At 45.0% G+C, this 19,912-nt stretch overlaps 1 protein-coding gene across 1 annotated transcript in view; it reads right to left on the bottom strand.

The window, feature by feature from the left end:
- pkd1l2a (polycystic kidney disease 1 like 2a) overlaps positions 1 to 19,912 on the bottom strand; it is a 190,539-nt gene that overhangs the window by 143,310 nt on the left and 27,317 nt on the right. Inside the window, exons 4-9 of the mRNA XM_085992056.1 lie at positions 17,242 to 17,424; positions 16,560 to 16,670; positions 14,005 to 14,152; positions 10,249 to 10,469; positions 8,580 to 8,984; positions 3,224 to 3,343 (exon numbers count right to left, since the gene is read on the bottom strand). Coding sequence (XP_085848182.1) covers positions 3,224 to 3,343; positions 8,580 to 8,984; positions 10,249 to 10,469; positions 14,005 to 14,152; positions 16,560 to 16,670; positions 17,242 to 17,424 — 1,188 coding nt within the window. The remainder of the gene's footprint in view (positions 1 to 3,223; positions 3,344 to 8,579; positions 8,985 to 10,248; positions 10,470 to 14,004; positions 14,153 to 16,559; positions 16,671 to 17,241; positions 17,425 to 19,912) is intronic.

Genomic DNA, 19,912 nt, shown 5'->3' with positions numbered 1-19,912 from the left:
TTAATGGGAATCTCCTTGTTTGAAGGGCCGTCTAACCAGCCAATCAAAAGGCAGAATTCTCACAGACAGTGAATACGGAAGCAAGTAAACCCTTAAAATTCTAACTTTTTAAAATAGTCAGAGAGAGCAAAGGAAAGATTGGGGTTCTCACATGGGGAAAAGGCAAATGTAAAATAAAGATGCACAAACTTAAAAAAAAAAAATAATTTTGAAAAGTTTCTTGAAAAATTTAAATTTTTATTAAAATGGGCAAATTTGACACTGCACAAAATTAAAATTAGTTTTAGCAGTCAATACGCTGTCGAAACCCCAATTACACCTTGATGTGCCTCAATAAATCCGAGACTCGATGTTAGCGAAACAAAACAAGGCTTTTATTGACTTAGAAGGTAACACACAGAGGAGAATGTATCTTCCATCCAGAGGTCTGCCGTACTGGATGTGCTGCAGGCTGGGCCAGCTTACATAGGAGCCAGGTATGGGCGGAGCCCTACACACAGTACAATACAATGGAAATGAAACTGAAACCAACCACAGTCACAGGCAGAGAAATACTGATGAGTGATGAATGGAATATTTCATCACACACCTAATCCCTTTGGGTCTAATTTTTAGTGGGGAATTTAACAGCGTATTTACTGCGGAAGAGCCGAAGTTTTCATCAGTTCCACTGGTTTACGATATTTCACTGATTGCCGGCTCTGTGCGGGGGGTGGGGGGGGCGGTGCAGGGGGGGAGGGCGGTGGTGGCGGGAGCACAGTTTCGGAGCTATCATTGACAGACTGCAACTTCAGGATTTCCGCATCCCGAAGTTGCGGTCAGTTTCAAAGGCGGTATGGGGGCGTACTCTGAGAGTACACTGCCACACTGACAGCAAATTCAGGGCCAATCTTTCTGTATTTTGTAAAGCACATCATGAAGCAACGGTTACTCTGGTTGCAGTGGGATCATTTTGCCAGGCTCTGCTCGTAGCATGGAGCCTCACTAGTGGTGAGTAACACTGGCAACACTGTAGTCCAGAGTTTCCGATCTGCACTCACCACTAGTGAGGCTCCACGCTACAAGCAGAGGTTTTATGCTAGGAGCAGAATTGTAAATGTATTCAAGCAGAACTTGTTCATATTTTGTTACAAATAACTAGAGTAATTCTTTCCCTCGTGAAATCAAGTGGGGCAATTCTGCTTTTGAATCCAATTAAGTTAATTTTGAATCTCTAAATAGGCTTCAGAATTTGGGGGGTTGGGGGAGGTGTGGGGGATTAATCAATACCCAAGTTTTGCATTGAGAGCATTTTTTAAATTTAAATCTCCAATAAACTATTGAAGCTCAAATTTAAAATGGAACTGCAGATTGAGATTCTTCAGTGGTCCCACTGGTTGTACAGACACTTATCCAAAATGGACACAGAGATTAATGACTGAAGATGGGCGAACGGTTTTCATCTGCATTTATTCGTGAACGTGTGATTCCAAAAAACTTTCTGAACTTTATAAGATGTTTTTTGAATCATGTATTAATTTAGAATTACACACAGGGTATAACATGTTAACAGGCCGTTCAGCCCAACCAGTCTATGTTGGTGTTTATCCTCCAGTGCAGATGTGCAGTAGTTCTGGTCCCATTTCCCTTTCCTCCAACCACCTTTACTTAAATGAATTAATTTGTAACTTTAATTGGTTTCAGGATATAGGGAGGGGAGAGACAAATTTATATTTGATCTTAACAAAATAAGTTTGGGGAAAAAAATGAACTTAGTCAGGCTGATTCCTTGATCAGGTGCTCCAGGCAAGGATCAGTTTTCGCAGGGAAATTTGTGGGCTGCAGTCCCTGATTTTCCATTCATTTAATTTAATGGACAGAATATCAAAGGCTTTGTACCCGTAATTTCCTGACTAGTGTTCCCTTGCGAGCATTGATCCTTCCCGGGAACACCCATTCGGGGAATCAGACCTAGTGTTCGAATTGCTGCCGTTTTAAATATTAAAGCCTGGAAATTAAAATCTGCGCTATCAACGCCTATATACTTAACATGTCCACATGACAATCCTTAATGCTAACACCTCCATTAATATAATGGACAGTGGAATGTCATATGAATATGTTAACCGTCTGTACACTAATAACACAAACAGCGATTTCTCAGCTTGAAAACTTTTGCACATTGCGTTCAATAACACTGAGCACACAGTAATGCCATGTGCAGTCTCTATTACTTGTATAATTCTGCCAACCTGTTTCCTACAGTGAAAGTAAACTGATGCACTAAATGAACCTGCTGGGTCTCGCCAACGTGTCAATACCAAATTAGGTTTAAATTTTTTAAAAAGTGGGCACATGTTTGTCATAACTCAAAGGGTCACCTATTAGTGTTAACAGCTATCAGTGAAACACCTCAAACTGAAACGGAATAATTGAAATCATTGTCTTCATCAGCCGTGCCACCTAACCCGACCATATTGATTTTATTAATCAGGGTATTTAAAGTCATTAATTATCCATTTGAACTGTACATAAGAATGAATTCTAGTTGTGAATGTGCATTTTATAGCAACCACAGTTTGTTCTGTAACAAAAGAAAAGAAAACATAAGAATTTTATGCAGCAATACCGAGTAGAGGTGGCAAGAGTCAGGCGGTCGTTATACGCTGTACTGTGATTACTGTTTGTTGCGTAATACGAAGAAAGAAAATATATTCCCCCTAATAAACAACAGGATGTACCAACTACAGATTCAGATGCTAATCAGACATTATGGGGGTGAAATTTGACATGGGCGGAGAAGCAAAACAGATGGTATTGCATCGATCGCCCATTACCCTGCCCGATATTCAGTTTCATTACCTTCAATAGAAGTCATATAACAGGCAGTAAAAGTGATTCCAGCTGTTTTGCATCCCCAACCATATCCAGTTTCACCCCCTACGTATGGGGGGTCACAGTTTGTTTATTAATAGTGTACACCGAAGATGTGTTCAAGTCCCTGGAGTGGGACTTAAATCACAACCTTCTGACCCAGAGGCGAGAGTGCTACCCACTGAGCCAAGGCTGACATCCGAACTATTTTATACTGGCTGAGTGTAGGATGAATAGATATCAGAATCATATTTCTATGGTATGTTGGCTATCCTGCAAGCTGAGAGAATATATAAGGAAGTGAAAATCTATAGGGAGAGCAGGATGCACCAATATTATTTTAAGGCAAATAAAATTTTAAAGTATTTACCTCCATCATCCATATCATGCTGTGTCAGAGCTGAAGTATTTGCCACAACAGTGATATTCCCAACATTAAAACTAATACTAGAAAAAGCATTGACCGCTTTCCCTCTAACCAGAAAAGTTCCTGCAGATAGATAGAAAATAAAGGTAAGATCATTATAATTAGAATTAGTAGGTCACACTCTAGTGATTTCTGGATTTCACTTACATTACAATGCCCCGAGACCGGAGAGGCACCGGAGCTGCAAGGGATCACCAGAGGCGGCAGAGGATAAAAGGCGCAGCCCGAGGCAGCGAGGCCCAGAGCCCCGAGACCGGAGAGGCACCGGAGCTGCAAGGGATCACCAGAGGCGGCGGAGGATAAAAGGAGCAGCCTGAGGCAGCGAGGCCCAGAGCCCCGAGACCGGAGAGGCACCGGAGCTGCAAGGGGTCACCAGAGGCGGCGGAGGATAAAAGGAGCAGCCCGAGGCAGCGAGGCCCAGAGACCGGAGAGGCACCGGAGCTGCAAGGGATCACCAGAGGCGGCGGAGGATAAAAGGAGCAGCCCGAGGCAGCGAGGCCCAGAGCCCCGAGACTGGAGAGGCACCGGAGCTGCAAGGGATCACCAGAGGCGGCGGAGGATAAAAGGAGCAGCCCGAGGCAGCGAGGCCCAGAGCCCCGAGACCGGAGAGGCACCGGAGCTGCAAGGGATCACCAGAGGCGGCGGAGGATAAAAGGAGCAGCCCGAGGCAGCGAGGCATACCAATCCAGGTTCCGGGAGAGAGGTAAAAAGTAATCCAAGTGTGACGTCAGCAGGAAGCAGGTAAGTGATTGGTTGGTGAGTATTTCTCTCTTTTCAATACAAGCTTGAATTCTGTGGTGTTAAATTTCTAGGGTCTCTGTGGTGTAGTGGGGACAGTTGGTAAATAAAGCACCCTAGAGTATACCTGTAACTGGGGTATTGAATAAATTTTTTAATTAATTAAAGGAGTAAGTCATGGCAGGAGAGCTCAGCCCCGTGTTCTGCTCCTCTTGCTCCATGTGGGAAGTCAGGGACGCTGCCAGTGTCCCTGACGACCATGTGTGCGGGAAATGCATCCAGCTGCAGCTACTTGTAGACCGCATTGCGGCGCTCGAGCTGCGGGTGGATGAGTTTTGGAGCATGCACGATGCTGAGAGGGTCGTGGATAGCACGTTTAGCGAGTTGTTCACGCCGCAGAGTAGGGCTGCACAGGCAGAAAGAAATTGGGTGACCATCAGGCGGAGCAACAGAGGCAGGCAGGAAGTGCAGGGAACCCCTGCGGACATCCCCCTTTCAAACAGGTATACCAAGTTGGATACTGTTGAGGGGGATGACTCACCAGGGGAAGGCAGCAGCGGCCAGCTTTCTGGCACCAGGGACGCTTCTGCTGCTCAGAAAGGGAGGAAAAAGAGTGGGAGAGCAATAGTGGTAGGGGATTCTATCGTAAGGGGGACAGATAGGCGTTTCTGTGGCCGCAAACGTGACTCCAGGATGGTTTGTTGCCTCCCTGGGGCCAGGGCCATGGATGTCACTGAGCGGCTACAGGGCATTCTTAAGGGGGAGGGTGAGCAGGCAGAGGTCGTGGTCCACATTGGGACCAACGACATAGGTAGGAAGGGGGATGAGGTCCTGCATCAAGAATTTAGGGAGCTAGGTAACAGATTAAAGAGCAGGACCTCAAAGGTTGTAATCTCTGGATTACTCCCAGTGCCACGTGCTAGTGAGTATAGGAATAGGAGGATAGAGCAGATGAATGCGTGGCTAAAGAGTTGGTGTAGGAGGGAGGGTTTTACTTTCCTGGATCACTGGGCCTGCTTCTGGGAAAGGTGGGACTTGTACAAGTCAGACGGGTTGCACCTGAACCAGAGCGGGACAAATATCCTTGCGGGGAGGTTTGCTAGCACTGTTGGGGGGGGTTTAAACTAACTTGGCAGGGGGATGGGATACAGAGGGGAGCTGAAATAGGGGGTGATGTGCTGCCAATTATAGAGAAAAAAACAAGTCAGCTTGGTAGACAGGGCAAATATATAAGGGCAAGGCTGGATGGCATCTATTTTAATGCAAGGAGTCTTGCAAATAAGGTGGATGAACTGAAGGTGTTGATAAACACATGGGAGTATGATATTGTTGCTATCACGGAGACATGGTTGAGGGAGGGGCAAGACTGGCAGCTCAATATTCCGGGGTACAGAATCTTCAGGCGAGACAGAGGGGGAGGTATAAGAGGAGGGGGTGTCGCAATATTAATTAAGGAGTCAATTACTGCAGTAAGGAGGGATGATATATTAGCAGGTTCCTCTAATGAGGCCATATGGGTGGAGCTTAAAAACAAAAAGGGGGCAAGCACTTTGCTGGGAGTATACTATAGGCCTCCAAACAGTCAGGGGGAGATAGAGGAACAGATATGTAGGCAAATCTCAGAGAAATGTGCAAATAATAGGGTAATAATAATGGGGGATTTCAACTTCCCCAATATTAACTGGGATAGTCAGAGTGTGAAAGGCTCAGAGGGTGTAGAATTCTTAGTGCATCCAGGAGAGCTTTTTGAGCCAGCATGTAGAAAGTCCTACAAGAGAGGGGGTGGTACTGGACCTAATTCTAGGGAATGTGGCCGGCCAAGTGGAAAAAGTGCTAGTAGGTGAGCACTTTGGTGACAGTGACCATAATATGGTGAGATTTAAGGTGGTCATGGAAAAGGACAGGGATGGGCCGGAAATAAAGGTTCTAAATTGGGGGAAGGCCGATTTTAATAGGATAAGGCAGGATCTGGCCAAAATGGACTGGGATCAGCTACTTGTAGGAAAATCCGCATCGGAGCAATGGGAGGCTTTCAGAAGGGAGATTGAGATCATACAATGGCAACATGTTCCCGTAAAGGTCAAGGGTGGTTCCAAAAACCACAGGGAGCCTTGGATGTCAGGGGATATACGAGAATGGATTAGAAAAAAGAGGGCTTTTGGCAGATACAAAAGGCTAAAGACGGAGGAAGCCCTAGAGGAGTACAAAAAGTGCAGGGGGATACTTAAAAAAGAAATTAGGAGATCAAGGAGGGGCCATGAAATAACACTGGCGAGCAAAATAAAGGAAAATCCTAAGATGTTTTATAAGTATATTAAGGGTAAGAGGATAACTAGGGAAAAAATAGGGCCCATTAGGGACAAAAGTGGCAATCTGTGTGTGGAGCCGGAAGATGTAGGAGGGGTTCTAAATGAATTTTTTGCATCTGTTTTCACTATGGAGAAGGACGATGTAAACATAGAAATAGGGCGGGGGGACTGTGATATGCTCGAACATATTAACATCAAGAGGGAGGAGGTATTGGCGGTTTTAGCAGGCCTAAAAATGGATAAATCCCCAGGCCCGGACGAAATGTATCCCAGGCTGCTGTGTGAGGCAAAGGAAGAGATTGCGGGGGCTCTAACACATATATTCAGGACCTCTCTGGCCACAGGGGATGTGCCAGAGGACTGGAGAACCGCTAATGTAGTACCATTATTCAAGAAGGGAAGTAGGGAAAAACCGGGGAACTACAGGCCAGTGAGCCTAACATCAGTGGTAGGAAAATTATTGGAAAAAATTCTGAGGGACAAAATTAGTCTCCACTTGGAGAGGCAAGGATTAATCAGGGATAGTCAACATGGCTTTGTCAAGGGAAGATCATGTCTGACTAATTTGATTGAATTTTTTGAGGGGGTGACTAGGTGTGTGGATGAGGGGTAACGCAGTGGATGTGGTATACATGGATTTCAGTAAGGCCTTCGATAAAGTCCCGCACAGGAGACTGGTCAAGAAGGTAAGAGCCCATGGAATCCAGGGTGCCTTGGCACATTGGATACAAAACTGGCTTAGTGGCAGAAGGCAGAGGGTGATGGTCGAAGGTTGTTTTTGTGACTGGAAGCCTGTGGCCAGTGGGGTACCACAGGGATCGGTGCTGGGTCCCTTGCTGTTTGTGGTCTACATTAATGACTTGGATATGAATGTAAAAGGTATGATCAGTAAGTTCGCGGATGATACAAAAATTGGTAGGGTGGTAAATAGCGAGGAGGGTAGCCTCAGTCTGCAGGACGATATAGATGGGTTGGTCACATGGGCGGAACAGTGGCAAATGGAATTTAACCCAGAAAAGTGCGAGGTGATGCACCTTGGGGGGGACTAACAAGGCAAGGGAATACACTATGAATGGTAAGACCCTAGGCAAGACGGAGGGTCAGAGGGATCTGGGTGTGCAAGTACACAGATCCCTGAAGGCGGCGGAACAGGTGGATAAGGTGGTAAAAAAGGCATATGGGATACTTGCCTTCATTAGCCGAGGCATAGAATATAAGAGTAAGGAGGTTATGATGGAGCTGTATAAAACACTGGTTAGGCCACAGCTGGAATACTGTGTGCAGTTCTGGTCGCCACACTACAGGAAGGATGTGAACGCTTTGGAGAGGGTGCAGAGGAGATTCACCAGGATGTTACCAGGGCTGGGGCGCTTCAGCTATGAAGAGAGACTGGGCAGATTGGGTTTGTTTTCCTTGGAGCAGAGGAGGCTGAGGGGGGACATGATTGGGGTGTACAAAATTATGAGGGGCATAGATAGGATGGATACTGAGGAGCTTTTTCCCTTAGTAGAAGGGTCAATAACTAGGGGGCATAGATTCAAGGTAAAGGGCGGGAGGTTTAGAGGGGATTTGAGAAAGAACTTTTTCACCCAGAGGGTGGTTGGAGTCTGGAACTCACTGCCTGAAAGGGTTGTGGAGGCAGGAACCCTCACAACATTTAAGAAGCATTTGGATGAGCACTTGAAATGCCATAGCATACAAGGCTACGGACCAAATGCTGGAATATGGGATTAAATTAGACAGGGCTTGATGGCCGGCGCGGACACGATGGGCCGAAGGGCCTCTATCCGTGCTGTATAACTCTATGACTCTATGACTAATAGTGAATGACCACTTGAATAAACTTACATGTTTTCATCAGGACTAAGTAAGAAGAATTATTCAATCAAAATCACTCTAGTGATAATACATTAAAGATGATGGTCCTGAATCCATGGGGATTCTCCTTGTCTCTGGCAAAATCCTCAGAGAATAGGAATAAATGGCTGTCTATATCTTTTCCCCAGGGATTCTGCCAGTCTCCCTCTGGGGGCCATAGTTTTTATAATTTTATAGATATAGATGCACCCGTGGTCATTGAACTATTCAATTTTGCTAACTTTTCCAGTTTATATAAATCTTGGTGTCTTGATTTTATGACTGAAGTCAATCCTTATTTAATTTCTAATCTTAGAAACAATTGTAGTGACTAATTCAGTAAATGCAGACATCCTGGTAAATGATTCTGCGAAAAGGCAAGAAAAGTTTGTTACCTTCGGAATTCATTGGAATGCTGTAGGCTCCCAGTTTTCCATCAGGATCTTCAATGGCATCAGAAAAGGTCTCGTTAGGACCAATAAATTCAAACTGTAGCTCAATTGGGGCACCACAGGATACTGAGATGTTAATAGTGAGATCATTTCCCAGCTCCAGAACAGCCGAGTTTACCGTAGCCTCCAAACCCTTGATTGGTTCCACTAATTGAACTGTAATATTCTGAGCTACCTCTTGAGTTGTCACATTATTCTTGGCAAGAATGGTTAGCTGATGTATGCCTGGACCTATCAGGTGCTGGGTGGCATTTTCTATTGTGGCATTCTGAGGAATAATTCCTCTGAACACAGTGAATGTATGAAGGATGACAGTTCCAGCTAATATAACATAGGTCACATTGGTACCTGTGAAAACAGAACGCTGTAGACAATTATTCTTATCTTATTTAATCAGACTCTTTTGATGGAGCTGATTACATTATAACAACACCATAAAATATGTCACGCTTTACACCGTATATATATTGTGGGATAATTTTCGCAGGGTCCTCCCGATTTCCTGCCATAACTTTGGCGGAAGATCATTGGAGCTCTGAAGAAATGGTCGTTTTCATCCATTAATGCAGCTGTTCTAAGGTTTCTGCTGATCTCGGCCGAATATACAGCAGTAGATCAGGAGAGCTCAGTAGAAACTCCAGGCAAAAGTCTATAGCATATTTGTATTATTCCAAATAGATCTAATTTTCAAACAACCATAGACATTCAATAATTGTTATATTTGCATCCATATAGTTATCAATGCAGCTGAACTTGCCCTTCCAGCCTTGAAACAAATATGTCTCCCTTGGCAAGCCTGGTTTTAGAAGGTTCTCTGCCAAAGAAACCAAAGGGCTGATTTTAATTTTTGGCGGTGGCAGAAAACGGGTGGTTGCAGCTTGTTCACTGGAGATCAATCTCTAACCTCCTCTCCATAATCTTATTGTTCCCCACTCTCATCCTCATGTGGCTCCCCTGGTAGATCCCAAAACTCTGGCCCACTCCATGTTGCCATCTAAAATGTTTCCTCTCCTGCAAAGGCCCTCTTCATCCGAGCTGAGTCTATCACTATCTCAGGCCTGACAGAAACCTGTCTGATAAACTGTGACTTCTCCACCTTTACCTAAATTACCCTGCCAAGTTGCAATGCCACCATCATCAAGTCCCACCTGAGCTGCTCTCCGCACTCCTCTGGCACCTTCTCCTCATCCAAGGACATCACCCTCTCCTACCTCTCCTTTAAAATCCTTGCATTCTCCCATCTTCCCAAGCCTCACAGTGATTTCTTTACTGAGATCTCCTCCCTATTCTTCTTCTTTGGCCTTTGTGACTTCTCATCAATGGTGATGCCATTGAAGGTTAGGAGGAGGTGGTTGGGTCTTCACTTGTTGGAGATGTTCATTGCTTGATATTTATGTGACATGGATGTTATCTGTTACTTATCAGCCCAAGCCTGGAGATTATCCAGGTCCTGCTGTAGGCAACTATGGGCTACTTCTCTGTACAGTATTTCTTTCATTATGACTTACACTGCTGGTGTAAAGGGAAGTGAGTGTTATTATATATCACTATTTAAACACACATATAAAATATACATATATTCATTCTAATACACCTGAAAAGTAAACTGTACCTTCTTCAACTTCAAGCTGAATCCACAATGGTTCTCCATACAGAACTCCACAGTTATTAATGTCTTCTGATTGATTGACATTGTAACACTTGATGATTCCAAAACCACTGATTGGCTGTTGGATTGATACAGTTTTCTGGGCTGTCACATGCCATTCACTAGTTGTACATTCAACATTGATAGTGAAGAGTCCTGGGGTCTTGTACCTGTGTGTCACATTGCTCGAAGTCCTTTACAAAACAGTGAAAATAATCCAGTTGAAAACTACAATCTGTAAGTGTGAGGGGAATCACTTTCTTTTAATAATTGTTGTGGTGGTTAAGTCAAAGCTTTCTCCATAAATATCTTTGTTACATTTCCTTAGGTAAAGATATTTGGAAGGTATTATTGTCATAGTTCTGCAAAGAAACTAAGTTCACCAAATAGCTTGTATTCGAATCTGGTCACCTGGTTAGTTTGCAATGCCACAGATTTTTATCTTTGGCACAAATAATGTTTCATTCCAGCACTAGAAGAGCTGAAGTGGCCTACAGTCTCAGTAGGTCTAGAAAAACCTTCTGACTTTAATTTTTAAAAATGGCATGTTACCAGTATTGTTGGCAGTGATTCACTTTCCAATTATTCTGATCTGAAGTGTGTGCAAACCAGAATAATTGATTGGATCAACCATTTATTGCTGCTTACCATGCCAATAAAATCAGATAAAAATTAAATCAGATAGGTCCACAACTGGCACACAGATATAATAAGATAAACAGGGCATGATTTTCTACTTAAGTTACAGTGTACCGCCAGCAGAATGCAATAGAAAATTCTATGAGAGGCACCCTGCCAGCTCTCCGCTTCCCAATGGCCCTTTCAGTATTTTTTGCAGGCAGTGATGCAAATGACAAGAATTCTTTGAAGAAATAACAGAAAGTGTAGACAGGGGCAATGCAGTAGATGTGGTATATATGGACTTTCAGAAGACCTTCGATAATGTGCCACATAAGAGACTCATGACAAATGTCAGGGGCAGGTGAAGTCAGGGGCCAAGTAGCAGAATTGATTGAAAGATGGCTACAAAACAGAAAGCAAAGGGTAGGAGTTAAGGGAGGTTTCTCAGACTGCCAGAAAGCAGGAAGTGCTGTCCCACAGGGATCCTTGCTGGGACAACTGTTGTTCACTATATCCATAAATTATTTTGACTCAGAAATTGGAGGTATGGTTTTGAAATTTGAAGATACTAAATTGGGGTGTATAGCTAATAATGTGGAGGACTGAACCAAAATACAGGAAGACATAAACAGGCTTGCAGAGCGGGTGGTTAAATGGCAAATGAAGTTCAATATAGTAAAATGTGAGGTAGTTCATTTTGATAGGTGGAACAAGGAGGCCACTTATTCATGGGGAGGTAAGAAACTAAGTGGGGTAGGGAAGCACAGAGATCTGGGAATATAGATACATAAATCACTAGAAGTAGCAATAGCAGTTGATAAGGCCACAAAGAATGCAAAAAAAAAGTACTGGGATTGATTTCTAGAGGAGTAGAATACAAAAGCAGGGAGGTAATGTTAAATTTATATAGAACCTTGGTTAGACCACATGTGGAGTAATGTGTGCAGTTCTGGTCTCCATACTACAAAAAGGGTATCGAAGCATTGAAGAAAGTGCAGAAAAGATTTATGAAGAGGTTGCCAGAATTGAGGGGTTACAACTTTCAGGAAAGATTGAGCAGGCTTGGGCTCTTTTCACTGGAAAAGAGAAGACTAAGAGAAGACCTGATAGAGATCTTAAAAATTATAAAAGGGTTCAATAGGATGGTTGTGGGTGAGTTCAGAACAAGGGGGAATAAATATCAGATGCCCACTGTAAGAAATTGTGGATTGAAAGAAATAATAGTCTGTTACGGGTTCCCCAGATCAGCAATTTGCCTAAGTTGATGACACAGAAAGATTCCAGTGTCAGAAAAATAGCCATACAGAGAGCTGAATTACGAGGTCAGAATGCAAAAACAGGCCTTTGAGTGGGCATAGCTAGGCCTGAGAGAGCAACAAGACCTTTAGATCAGAGATAAAGAGGAAAATTACCTCATGAAGCTGGGAGGGGGTTGTCATAGGTAGTCTCTCCCTTGTAATTGGACAATGGGATGGGTAAAAATGATTGATACCAGGTATCCACCAGCCCATTGAAATAAGGTATAAAAACAGACGACCGAGAGAAGAAAACAGGCAGTTAGGGGTGAAGGCTTCTCCGAGGTGGCTATAGCCTAACACCTTGGTCAAGTTTAGCCTCTGAGGTGGCTGGCAGCCTAACACCTCCAACAGCTCGAGGGATGACCCAACGGAAGTGACTGCTGCAGCAGACTGCAGGAATCCACCCAATCCGAGACCACCGTACTGCTTCACCATCCATCCGGTTGTTTCATTCCGTTCCAGGGCCGTAGATTGCCCTCATCTGTCACATGTTGTATGTCTACTGTATCTATTTCAATCACATGTAGTAATATCTGATTATGCTTAAACTGTAGCTCTCTAATAAAAAGCCTTAAAACTCCTAAGACCCTTTGGGTAATCTGTGTGTGACACGTGATTACACCACTAACAGATCAAATAAAGAATTTAGGAGGAATTGCTTTACACAGAGCGTAGTGAGAATGTGGATCTCACTGACACACAGAGTGCTTGAAGCAGAGAGCATTGAGGCATTTAAAGAGAGGCTTACTGCTTACACGAGGGAGAGGGGAATAGAGGGATACGGGGGCAGGGTGGGAAGAGGCAGTTAGAGTGAAAGGAGGCTCGGGTGGTGTATACACACCAGCATAGATCAGTTGGGCTAAAAAAAGAACATACAGCCATTGATTTTAAGAAGGTTGATTAAAGACAGGTCATTCACATCCTGCACATCACTCCAGAATTTGTCCCTCCTGATTAGTCAGGAGAGATGTTCAAAATAAAGGATAAAATAAATGTGTGGGATTTTTCAAGTGGGAGTTGTTTGCACTATTTTTAAGTAAAACAAAGAGGGAGAAATTCATTATAGCCCCGTTTGGGGCGCTAACTTTTAAAAGTTGAGAAAATTAGTGCCAGGGGCTAATGTTTCTCAACTTTAAAAAAATTCGACTTTCTGCTCCAGGAAGGAAGTGGAGTGCTAAATCAAGCGCTCCACTTCCTTCCTGGAGTGCAACAGGCAGCAGGCGGGGAGGTAGGTGAGCAGCGCTGCACACATGGGCCATGCAGCGCTGCCGCGTTGGAAGGCTCCTTCCCTCCCTTAAAGGGAAGGGCTATCGCTGCAGGCTCTGCAATATAAAAACTTACGACGGAAAAAAAAAACGCAAAACGCATTTCAGATTTTTTTTTCACCTATCTCGGACACCTCGCCTTTAAGTCTCGCCCCCGAAGCGCCCGGCCTCCTGATCAACGCCTCCTGCAGCTGTCGGTATCATCGCCCGGCGTAGCTGCAAGGGATGGAAATGAATTTCGGGTCCGGGGTGCTACCGGGGTGATGCGCAGCCGGATGACATCACGATCTCCGGGTGCAGGATATCGTGGCACTAGGGGTTACCGCAGCTGCAAACCGCCAGGTGGATTTCGCAGGCGGTGGTAACATCGCCGCGCTCGGGCAGTAAGTCTTTAGCGCCCCGTTATCACCCCCCCGGGTGGCGCTAACGAGAGGTGGTAAGGCACCGAATTTCCAGCCTAAATGATTTACAGCACTCTATACTACTAATATATATATCCTTTATTTTTACAAATCTCATTTTCAAGCAATACTCACTGCAGTGGATTATAGGGATCAATCACAAAGCCATCGCCAGTGTTAAGTATACAGGTGATGTTTCCAGAATATGGATGCAGTAACCACTTTTGAGAGATTGTCACATTTTCTAGGACTGAGTACACATCATCAACAAGCAAACGGAGACCTAAGTAAAGTATCACACAAACATCAAGTCTCATGAGTGTTTTATTCTTCAGAACAACTTCAATGAGGTGGGTTGTCTACTTGCTGTTAGGAGAGAGCAAAGCTGTGGCATTTCACTTCCAAATTACAAAATGTGTTACCAAGAAAAATTTTGCGCTACCTCAAAAATAACCATTCTCTCAATTGTACAAAACAGTGACTATGTAGAAAGGTGAACAGAATGACATTTTTGCCCTACACCCAACACCGCCACTTGAATTAAATCCTTCGGGATACACAGCAACATAGGATTATCTGAAGCTTTAAGGCCAACAAGTAAGTATAAAAGTATTTAGAGGAGAGTATTGTACTGAATCGCTACATACTGTAACGGCTTCAGTGGCACTTCCCTCTGCTCGCCGCCTGAGGGCGGTTTTTGAGGCCTCGGTGCGCTGCTGCCATGCCTTCTGGGCCTCTCTCCTCACCTGTTTTTCGAGTAATTGATCTCATCAGAGTAATTAGGCTAGTTAATAAAGTTGTTTGGTTTTTGTCCCTCTTTTGGTAGGACCAAAAAATAAACAAATAAACTGTAACTAATAGAACTTTACTTAAACGTTAATAAATCAAATTAGAATTTGGTTATCCAAATTAATTATGCACTCCAGTCCCCGCGGCGCCCACCGGTCATGGAGGTCGGTTTTTGTCTCTGTGCCTCTGGCCTCACCTGTGTGTTGTTAAAGTATTTGTCTCCTGTCTCATTTGAATAATTATGTCACGTGACCACTCTGGCCTGTATTTAAGCTTCCTGTTTCCTGTCCTCTTTGCTCAGTCCTGGGTTTGCCTGCCTGCCTGTATGTATGTATGTATGTATGTATGTATGTATGTAGCAGCTCTCTCGAGTCTCTCCTGAATCTCCTTTCGAGTGTTACCATGTCTCTGTGTTTTCGGGTTTCAAGGAATCTCCTTTCGAGTGTGACTATGTCTCTGTGTTTTCGAGTCTCAAGTGAATCTCCTTTCGAGTGTTACCCTGTCTCTATGTTCTCGAGTCTCAAGGAAGCATCTTTCAAGTTCTACCTGGTCTCGAGTCCTTGGATAGGTTTCCTGCACTTGGGTCCACTACCGAAACCCTAGCAAAACGGCCCCGTGAATGCACGGCCCCATGACACATACCATACTAACTTAAAATGGATAGAGTCCCAAGGATGCAAATCAAATCCCTCACAACATTAAGTTCAAGAATCCAAATCAGCATCTATCAGTAATGTCATTATCACTCACTGGGGCCAATTCTTCACAAAGCACAGGTAAGCAAGAAGAGATAGGGGACAAGCAGGAACCTGAAACAGTTGAAGGCCACTGGGAAGCAGTTCACAGGCTGCATCTGTACAGGAGTGAAGGACACATTCAGGGCACTGCAGTCCATTATGGAGCATACTGCAATTTCAGGCTTGGACTTCACAATAAAGCATGTTCTGTTCTCTGGTTTCTGGATGCTGGAAGATCGTTTGAACAAAGCATCGCCACAGGATTCACAGAATCTATTAGAACCATTAGGTCTGGTGTCAAACAGATCATTGGTGACAGGAAATCAGGGGCCAACAGCAGAGGCATGGTGGGAGCTGGATCGAAGCAAGGTGCTGTCTTTCTGGACAGCTCCACGCCTGGAACCTCCTTCCATTCCTTTCCATTGGCTTGACAAGTTGCAGAAACCGTGCAAGGTGCAGGCAGACCCAACAGCTGTAGGAGTGGCAGAGCCAATAGCTGGGTCATCTCAATCCAGCTGAAGGCAGTAAAGGATGTGCCAGTCTCAAGAGTCTTCAACTGATGTTTAGCATGCAGCCAACTTGCTCACTTCAGCCACTAGAGCAGCACATAGAAGGAGGATTAAATTAAGTTCAAAAACACATAAAAGTTATGTAGCTTCATTGAAGGGAACCACAATAGAGCTACACACACAAAACACTTACATACAACAAATAAATAGTAGTTGTAAGACCAGAATGTTCTTACTCTTGTTTTTGGGTAATGATTCATCTAGAGGAAAGGAAGGTGATAAATAATAATTGAGTGCAGCATTTAGCAATATTGGGTAGGGCATAGTTGGCCATAGTATGGGGAGATGACTATTTATGCATTGTGGACTACAGTGTTGAAGGTTTCATCTTTGAGAACCTGCCTGACATCTTTGACAACATTTACAGCTTCTTCAATGACCACTTTGTCCATGTCTTTCTGTTGATGGGGGTCTTTTCCTGATTACAGTGGGTTTTGATCCTTCTGCAAAGTCCTAATGACTCCATTAAAATAACAGACAAAGGAATTTCATGCAAACATCTAAGGGTTAGTACACTAATTAAGTGCGATTTAACTCTATTAATTTTTTCATTAGAGAATGTTTTCATTAGACATTTTGCTGTAGCATTTCTTACCTTCTTTGCAATGATAGTCTACGACAAGGTAATTGCCTAGGCTTGGACAATGATCACCAAAGGATGCCTTATCTGCTGTAGCTTGGCAAGCCTGTAATCCATGGCACTGTCCTTAAAGATAAAATTCTGGATTATATTTGCCCCTTAAATAAGTACATTCTCCAGTTTCCCAATATGAACATTCTACCAATCAAGTAACCCGGTGGTACAGCAATTTTGATGTGCTGTGTGGAAGATCACCAATGAACTTAGTTCCACACACAATGAGGTACCAGATTTAACCATGCTTTTCCTGAGGTTGTAAAGAAAACCGAAAGGGTAAATCAATCCATGTCTCTCTTGTGCACCACTTAGCGACTGGTACAAGAGTGGCATTGGTACAGAGCTTAGGTCAGGTTGCTTGACTATCGTCTCAACGAGGGAATGGTTTGTGGAACAGGAGATCCTAAAGAACGGAGAAAAGATCACTTGCAGAATGTGAAGCATGGAGGAAGGAGAAACATTACTATTCTAATTATATTCCAAGGGTATTAGTATATAAAGTACAGACATCCAAAGTTTTTTAGCCGACAAGAAAATTCCACAACATGCTGACGACTCATACCCTAAACAGAAAATAAAGCAGAATATGAATTTCTACATATGATGATTAGTCTCTAGAGAGTTGTCAGAAAAATATTACCTGCCACTTTCTCTCTCGCATCAATCCAGCTGCATTCTTGTGACTCAGTTGGAGTTACAGCCTCCAAGGAACAGTACGAGAGAGATTTACGGCCATAAAAACTGCTATCGATTTCAATCACCTTCCCGGACTCACACTGTAGCGTGGCATTGAAGTAATCACAGGCAAATGCTCGGCCAGACTCTAATACAAAGATAATACAATTCAGGATAAATAAAATTGTTATATCTTTTAGAAAACTGAAATATCACATTATTAATTGTTGGCTCCTACCAGCCTTCTTATTACATCATGTTGCTTCTCCACCCACCTCGTTATATACCACTAGAGGTAAAGGGGGAAAAATTCAGTTGGTAGCACCACCTGTTAGCGCCTTAAGAGGGCGCTAAGTGGGGCGCAAACCAACTAGCGCCCGGGCGCGGCACTGCCCACGCCTCCCGCAAAATTCAGCAGGAGCTTAGTGGTGGCGCTAACCGATAGCGCTGCACCGCTGGCGATGACGTCATTGGTGTGCGCAGCGCCCCGCTCACGCCCCAGCCGCGATCTTCGGGAGCGCCCTCTGATTTACCGCCGGACGCTATGTCCAACAGGGTCAGGGGGGCGTACCTGCGGCCGGGGAGGCGCAATTTAAAGGCGAGGTGCGGGGCGGCCATTTTTGTTGCTGGCCGCCTGCCAGCACCTGCCTCCGCTCCCGTCCCCGGCCTCCTGAACCCCCCCCCCCCACCCCCGCGGAGTGCCGGCTGTGCTCCAAGTGCCCGGCACTTCTCTTGGGTGCCGGGCTCTTTTGCCTGCACTCCCGACCCCCAGGGGCCCAACTGGGCCCCAGGTCGCGCTGCACAAGGCCCCTCCCCTTTAAGAAGGGGAGGAAGGCCTGCAATACTGCAGCGCGACGTGCCGCAGTGTGTGGCGCTGCGGCACGTAGTGCCACGATATTCACTCGCAGTGCCCCAAGAGGGATGCAGGGCGGTTCCAGTAGCGCCCCACTTCCCTCTTGGGGCGCAACCACTCAATTTCCGGCGCGGGGGCGCTAATTTTCCCGAGGCGCTACTTTTAGCGCCCCGGCAAAGTTAGCGCCTCAATTGGGGCACTACTCAATTTTTAGCCCAAACTCTATAACAAAGTAAACAATAGAATTCTGAAACTTACCCATCTCATCTTCCAATATCTCCAACAACCTTCCTGGGCTGGCTTAAGGCAACTGAGAATTCCACTTTTGGCAAGGAGCTTCCAATTTGAGGGGCTAACGAGTGTCTACCCATGTAAGTCTTACGCAGCTCTATCTTACCATTTCAATTTTGCTGAGTTGCTAAAGAATTCTAAAAGATGCTGATTGGGCACATGTACTCTCACTCTGATTCTTGTCTTCCAATTCCCATCTGCAGTCTCCCCCATTGAACGTTGGCAACCTTTCACCAGCCATGCGGCAGTCACTGGGGTAGCACTGCGTAGGAGCACTATGACAGGCAAAGGCACCTGAAGACAGTCACTAAGGGAATGCACAAGGGTGATTAGTTGACTTTTTAATGATTTTTTTTATTCATGGGATGTGGGTGTTGCTGGCAAAGCCAGCATTTATTGCGCATCCCTAATTGCCCTTGAGAAGGTGGTGGTGAGCCGCCTTCTTGAACCGCTGCAGTCTGTGTGGTAAAGGTACTCCCACAGTGCTGTTAGGGAGGAAGTTCCAGGATTTTTATCCCAGCGACGATGAAGGATCAGCGATATATTTCCAAGTCAGGATGGTGTGTGACTTGGAGGGGAACTTGGAGGTGGTGGTGTTCCCATGCGCCTACATCCCTTGTCCTTCTAGTTAGTAAAGGTCGCGGGTTTGGGAGGTGCTGCCGAAGAAGCTTTGGCGAGTTGCTGCAGTGCACCTTGTAGATGGTACACACTGCAGCCACGGTGCGCTGGTGGTGGAGGGAGTGAATGTTTAAGGTGGTGGATGGGGTGCCAATCAAGCGGGCTGCTTTGTCCTGTATGGTGTCGAGTTTCTTCAGTGTTGTTGGAGCTGCACTCATCCAGGCAAGTGGAGAGTATTCCATCACACTCCTGACTTGTGCCTTGTAGATGGTGGAAAGGCTTTGGGGAGTCAGGAGGTGAGTCACTTGCTGCAGAATACTCAGCCTCTGACCTGTTCTTGTAGCCACAGTATTTATGTGGCTGGTCCAGTTAAGCTTTGGTCAATGGTGACCCTCAGGCTGTTGAGGGTGGGGGCTTCGGCGATGGTAATGCCATTGAATGTCAAGGGGAGGTGGCTAGACTCTCTCTTGTTGGATATGGTCATTGCCTGGCACTTGTATGGCATGAATGGTACTTGCCACTTATCAGCCCAAGCCTGAATGTTGTCCAGGTCTTGCTATATGTGGGCACGGACTGCTTCATTATCTGAGGAATTGCGAATGTAACTGAACAATATGCAAACATCAGTGAACATCCCCATTTCTGACCTTATGATGGAGGGAAGATCATTAATGAAGCAGCTGAAGATGATTGGGCCTAGGACACTGCCCTAAGGAACTCCTGCAGCGATGTCCTGGGGCTAAGATGATTGGCCTCCAACCACCACAACCATCTTCATTTGTGCTAGGTATGACTCCAGCCAGCGAAGAGTTTTCCCTCTGATTCCCATTGACTTCAGTTGTACTAGGGCTCCTTGATGCTACACTCGGTCAAA

This window comes from Somniosus microcephalus, chromosome 6 (genome assembly GCF_052327205.1).
Source record: "Somniosus microcephalus isolate GS21.2 chromosome 6, FLI_Smic_1.0, whole genome shotgun sequence".
Taxonomy (NCBI): Eukaryota; Metazoa; Chordata; class Chondrichthyes; order Squaliformes; family Somniosidae; genus Somniosus; species Somniosus microcephalus.
Note: the sequence above shows the minus strand (reverse complement) of the source record. Positions and strands in the feature narration are given on the sequence as shown.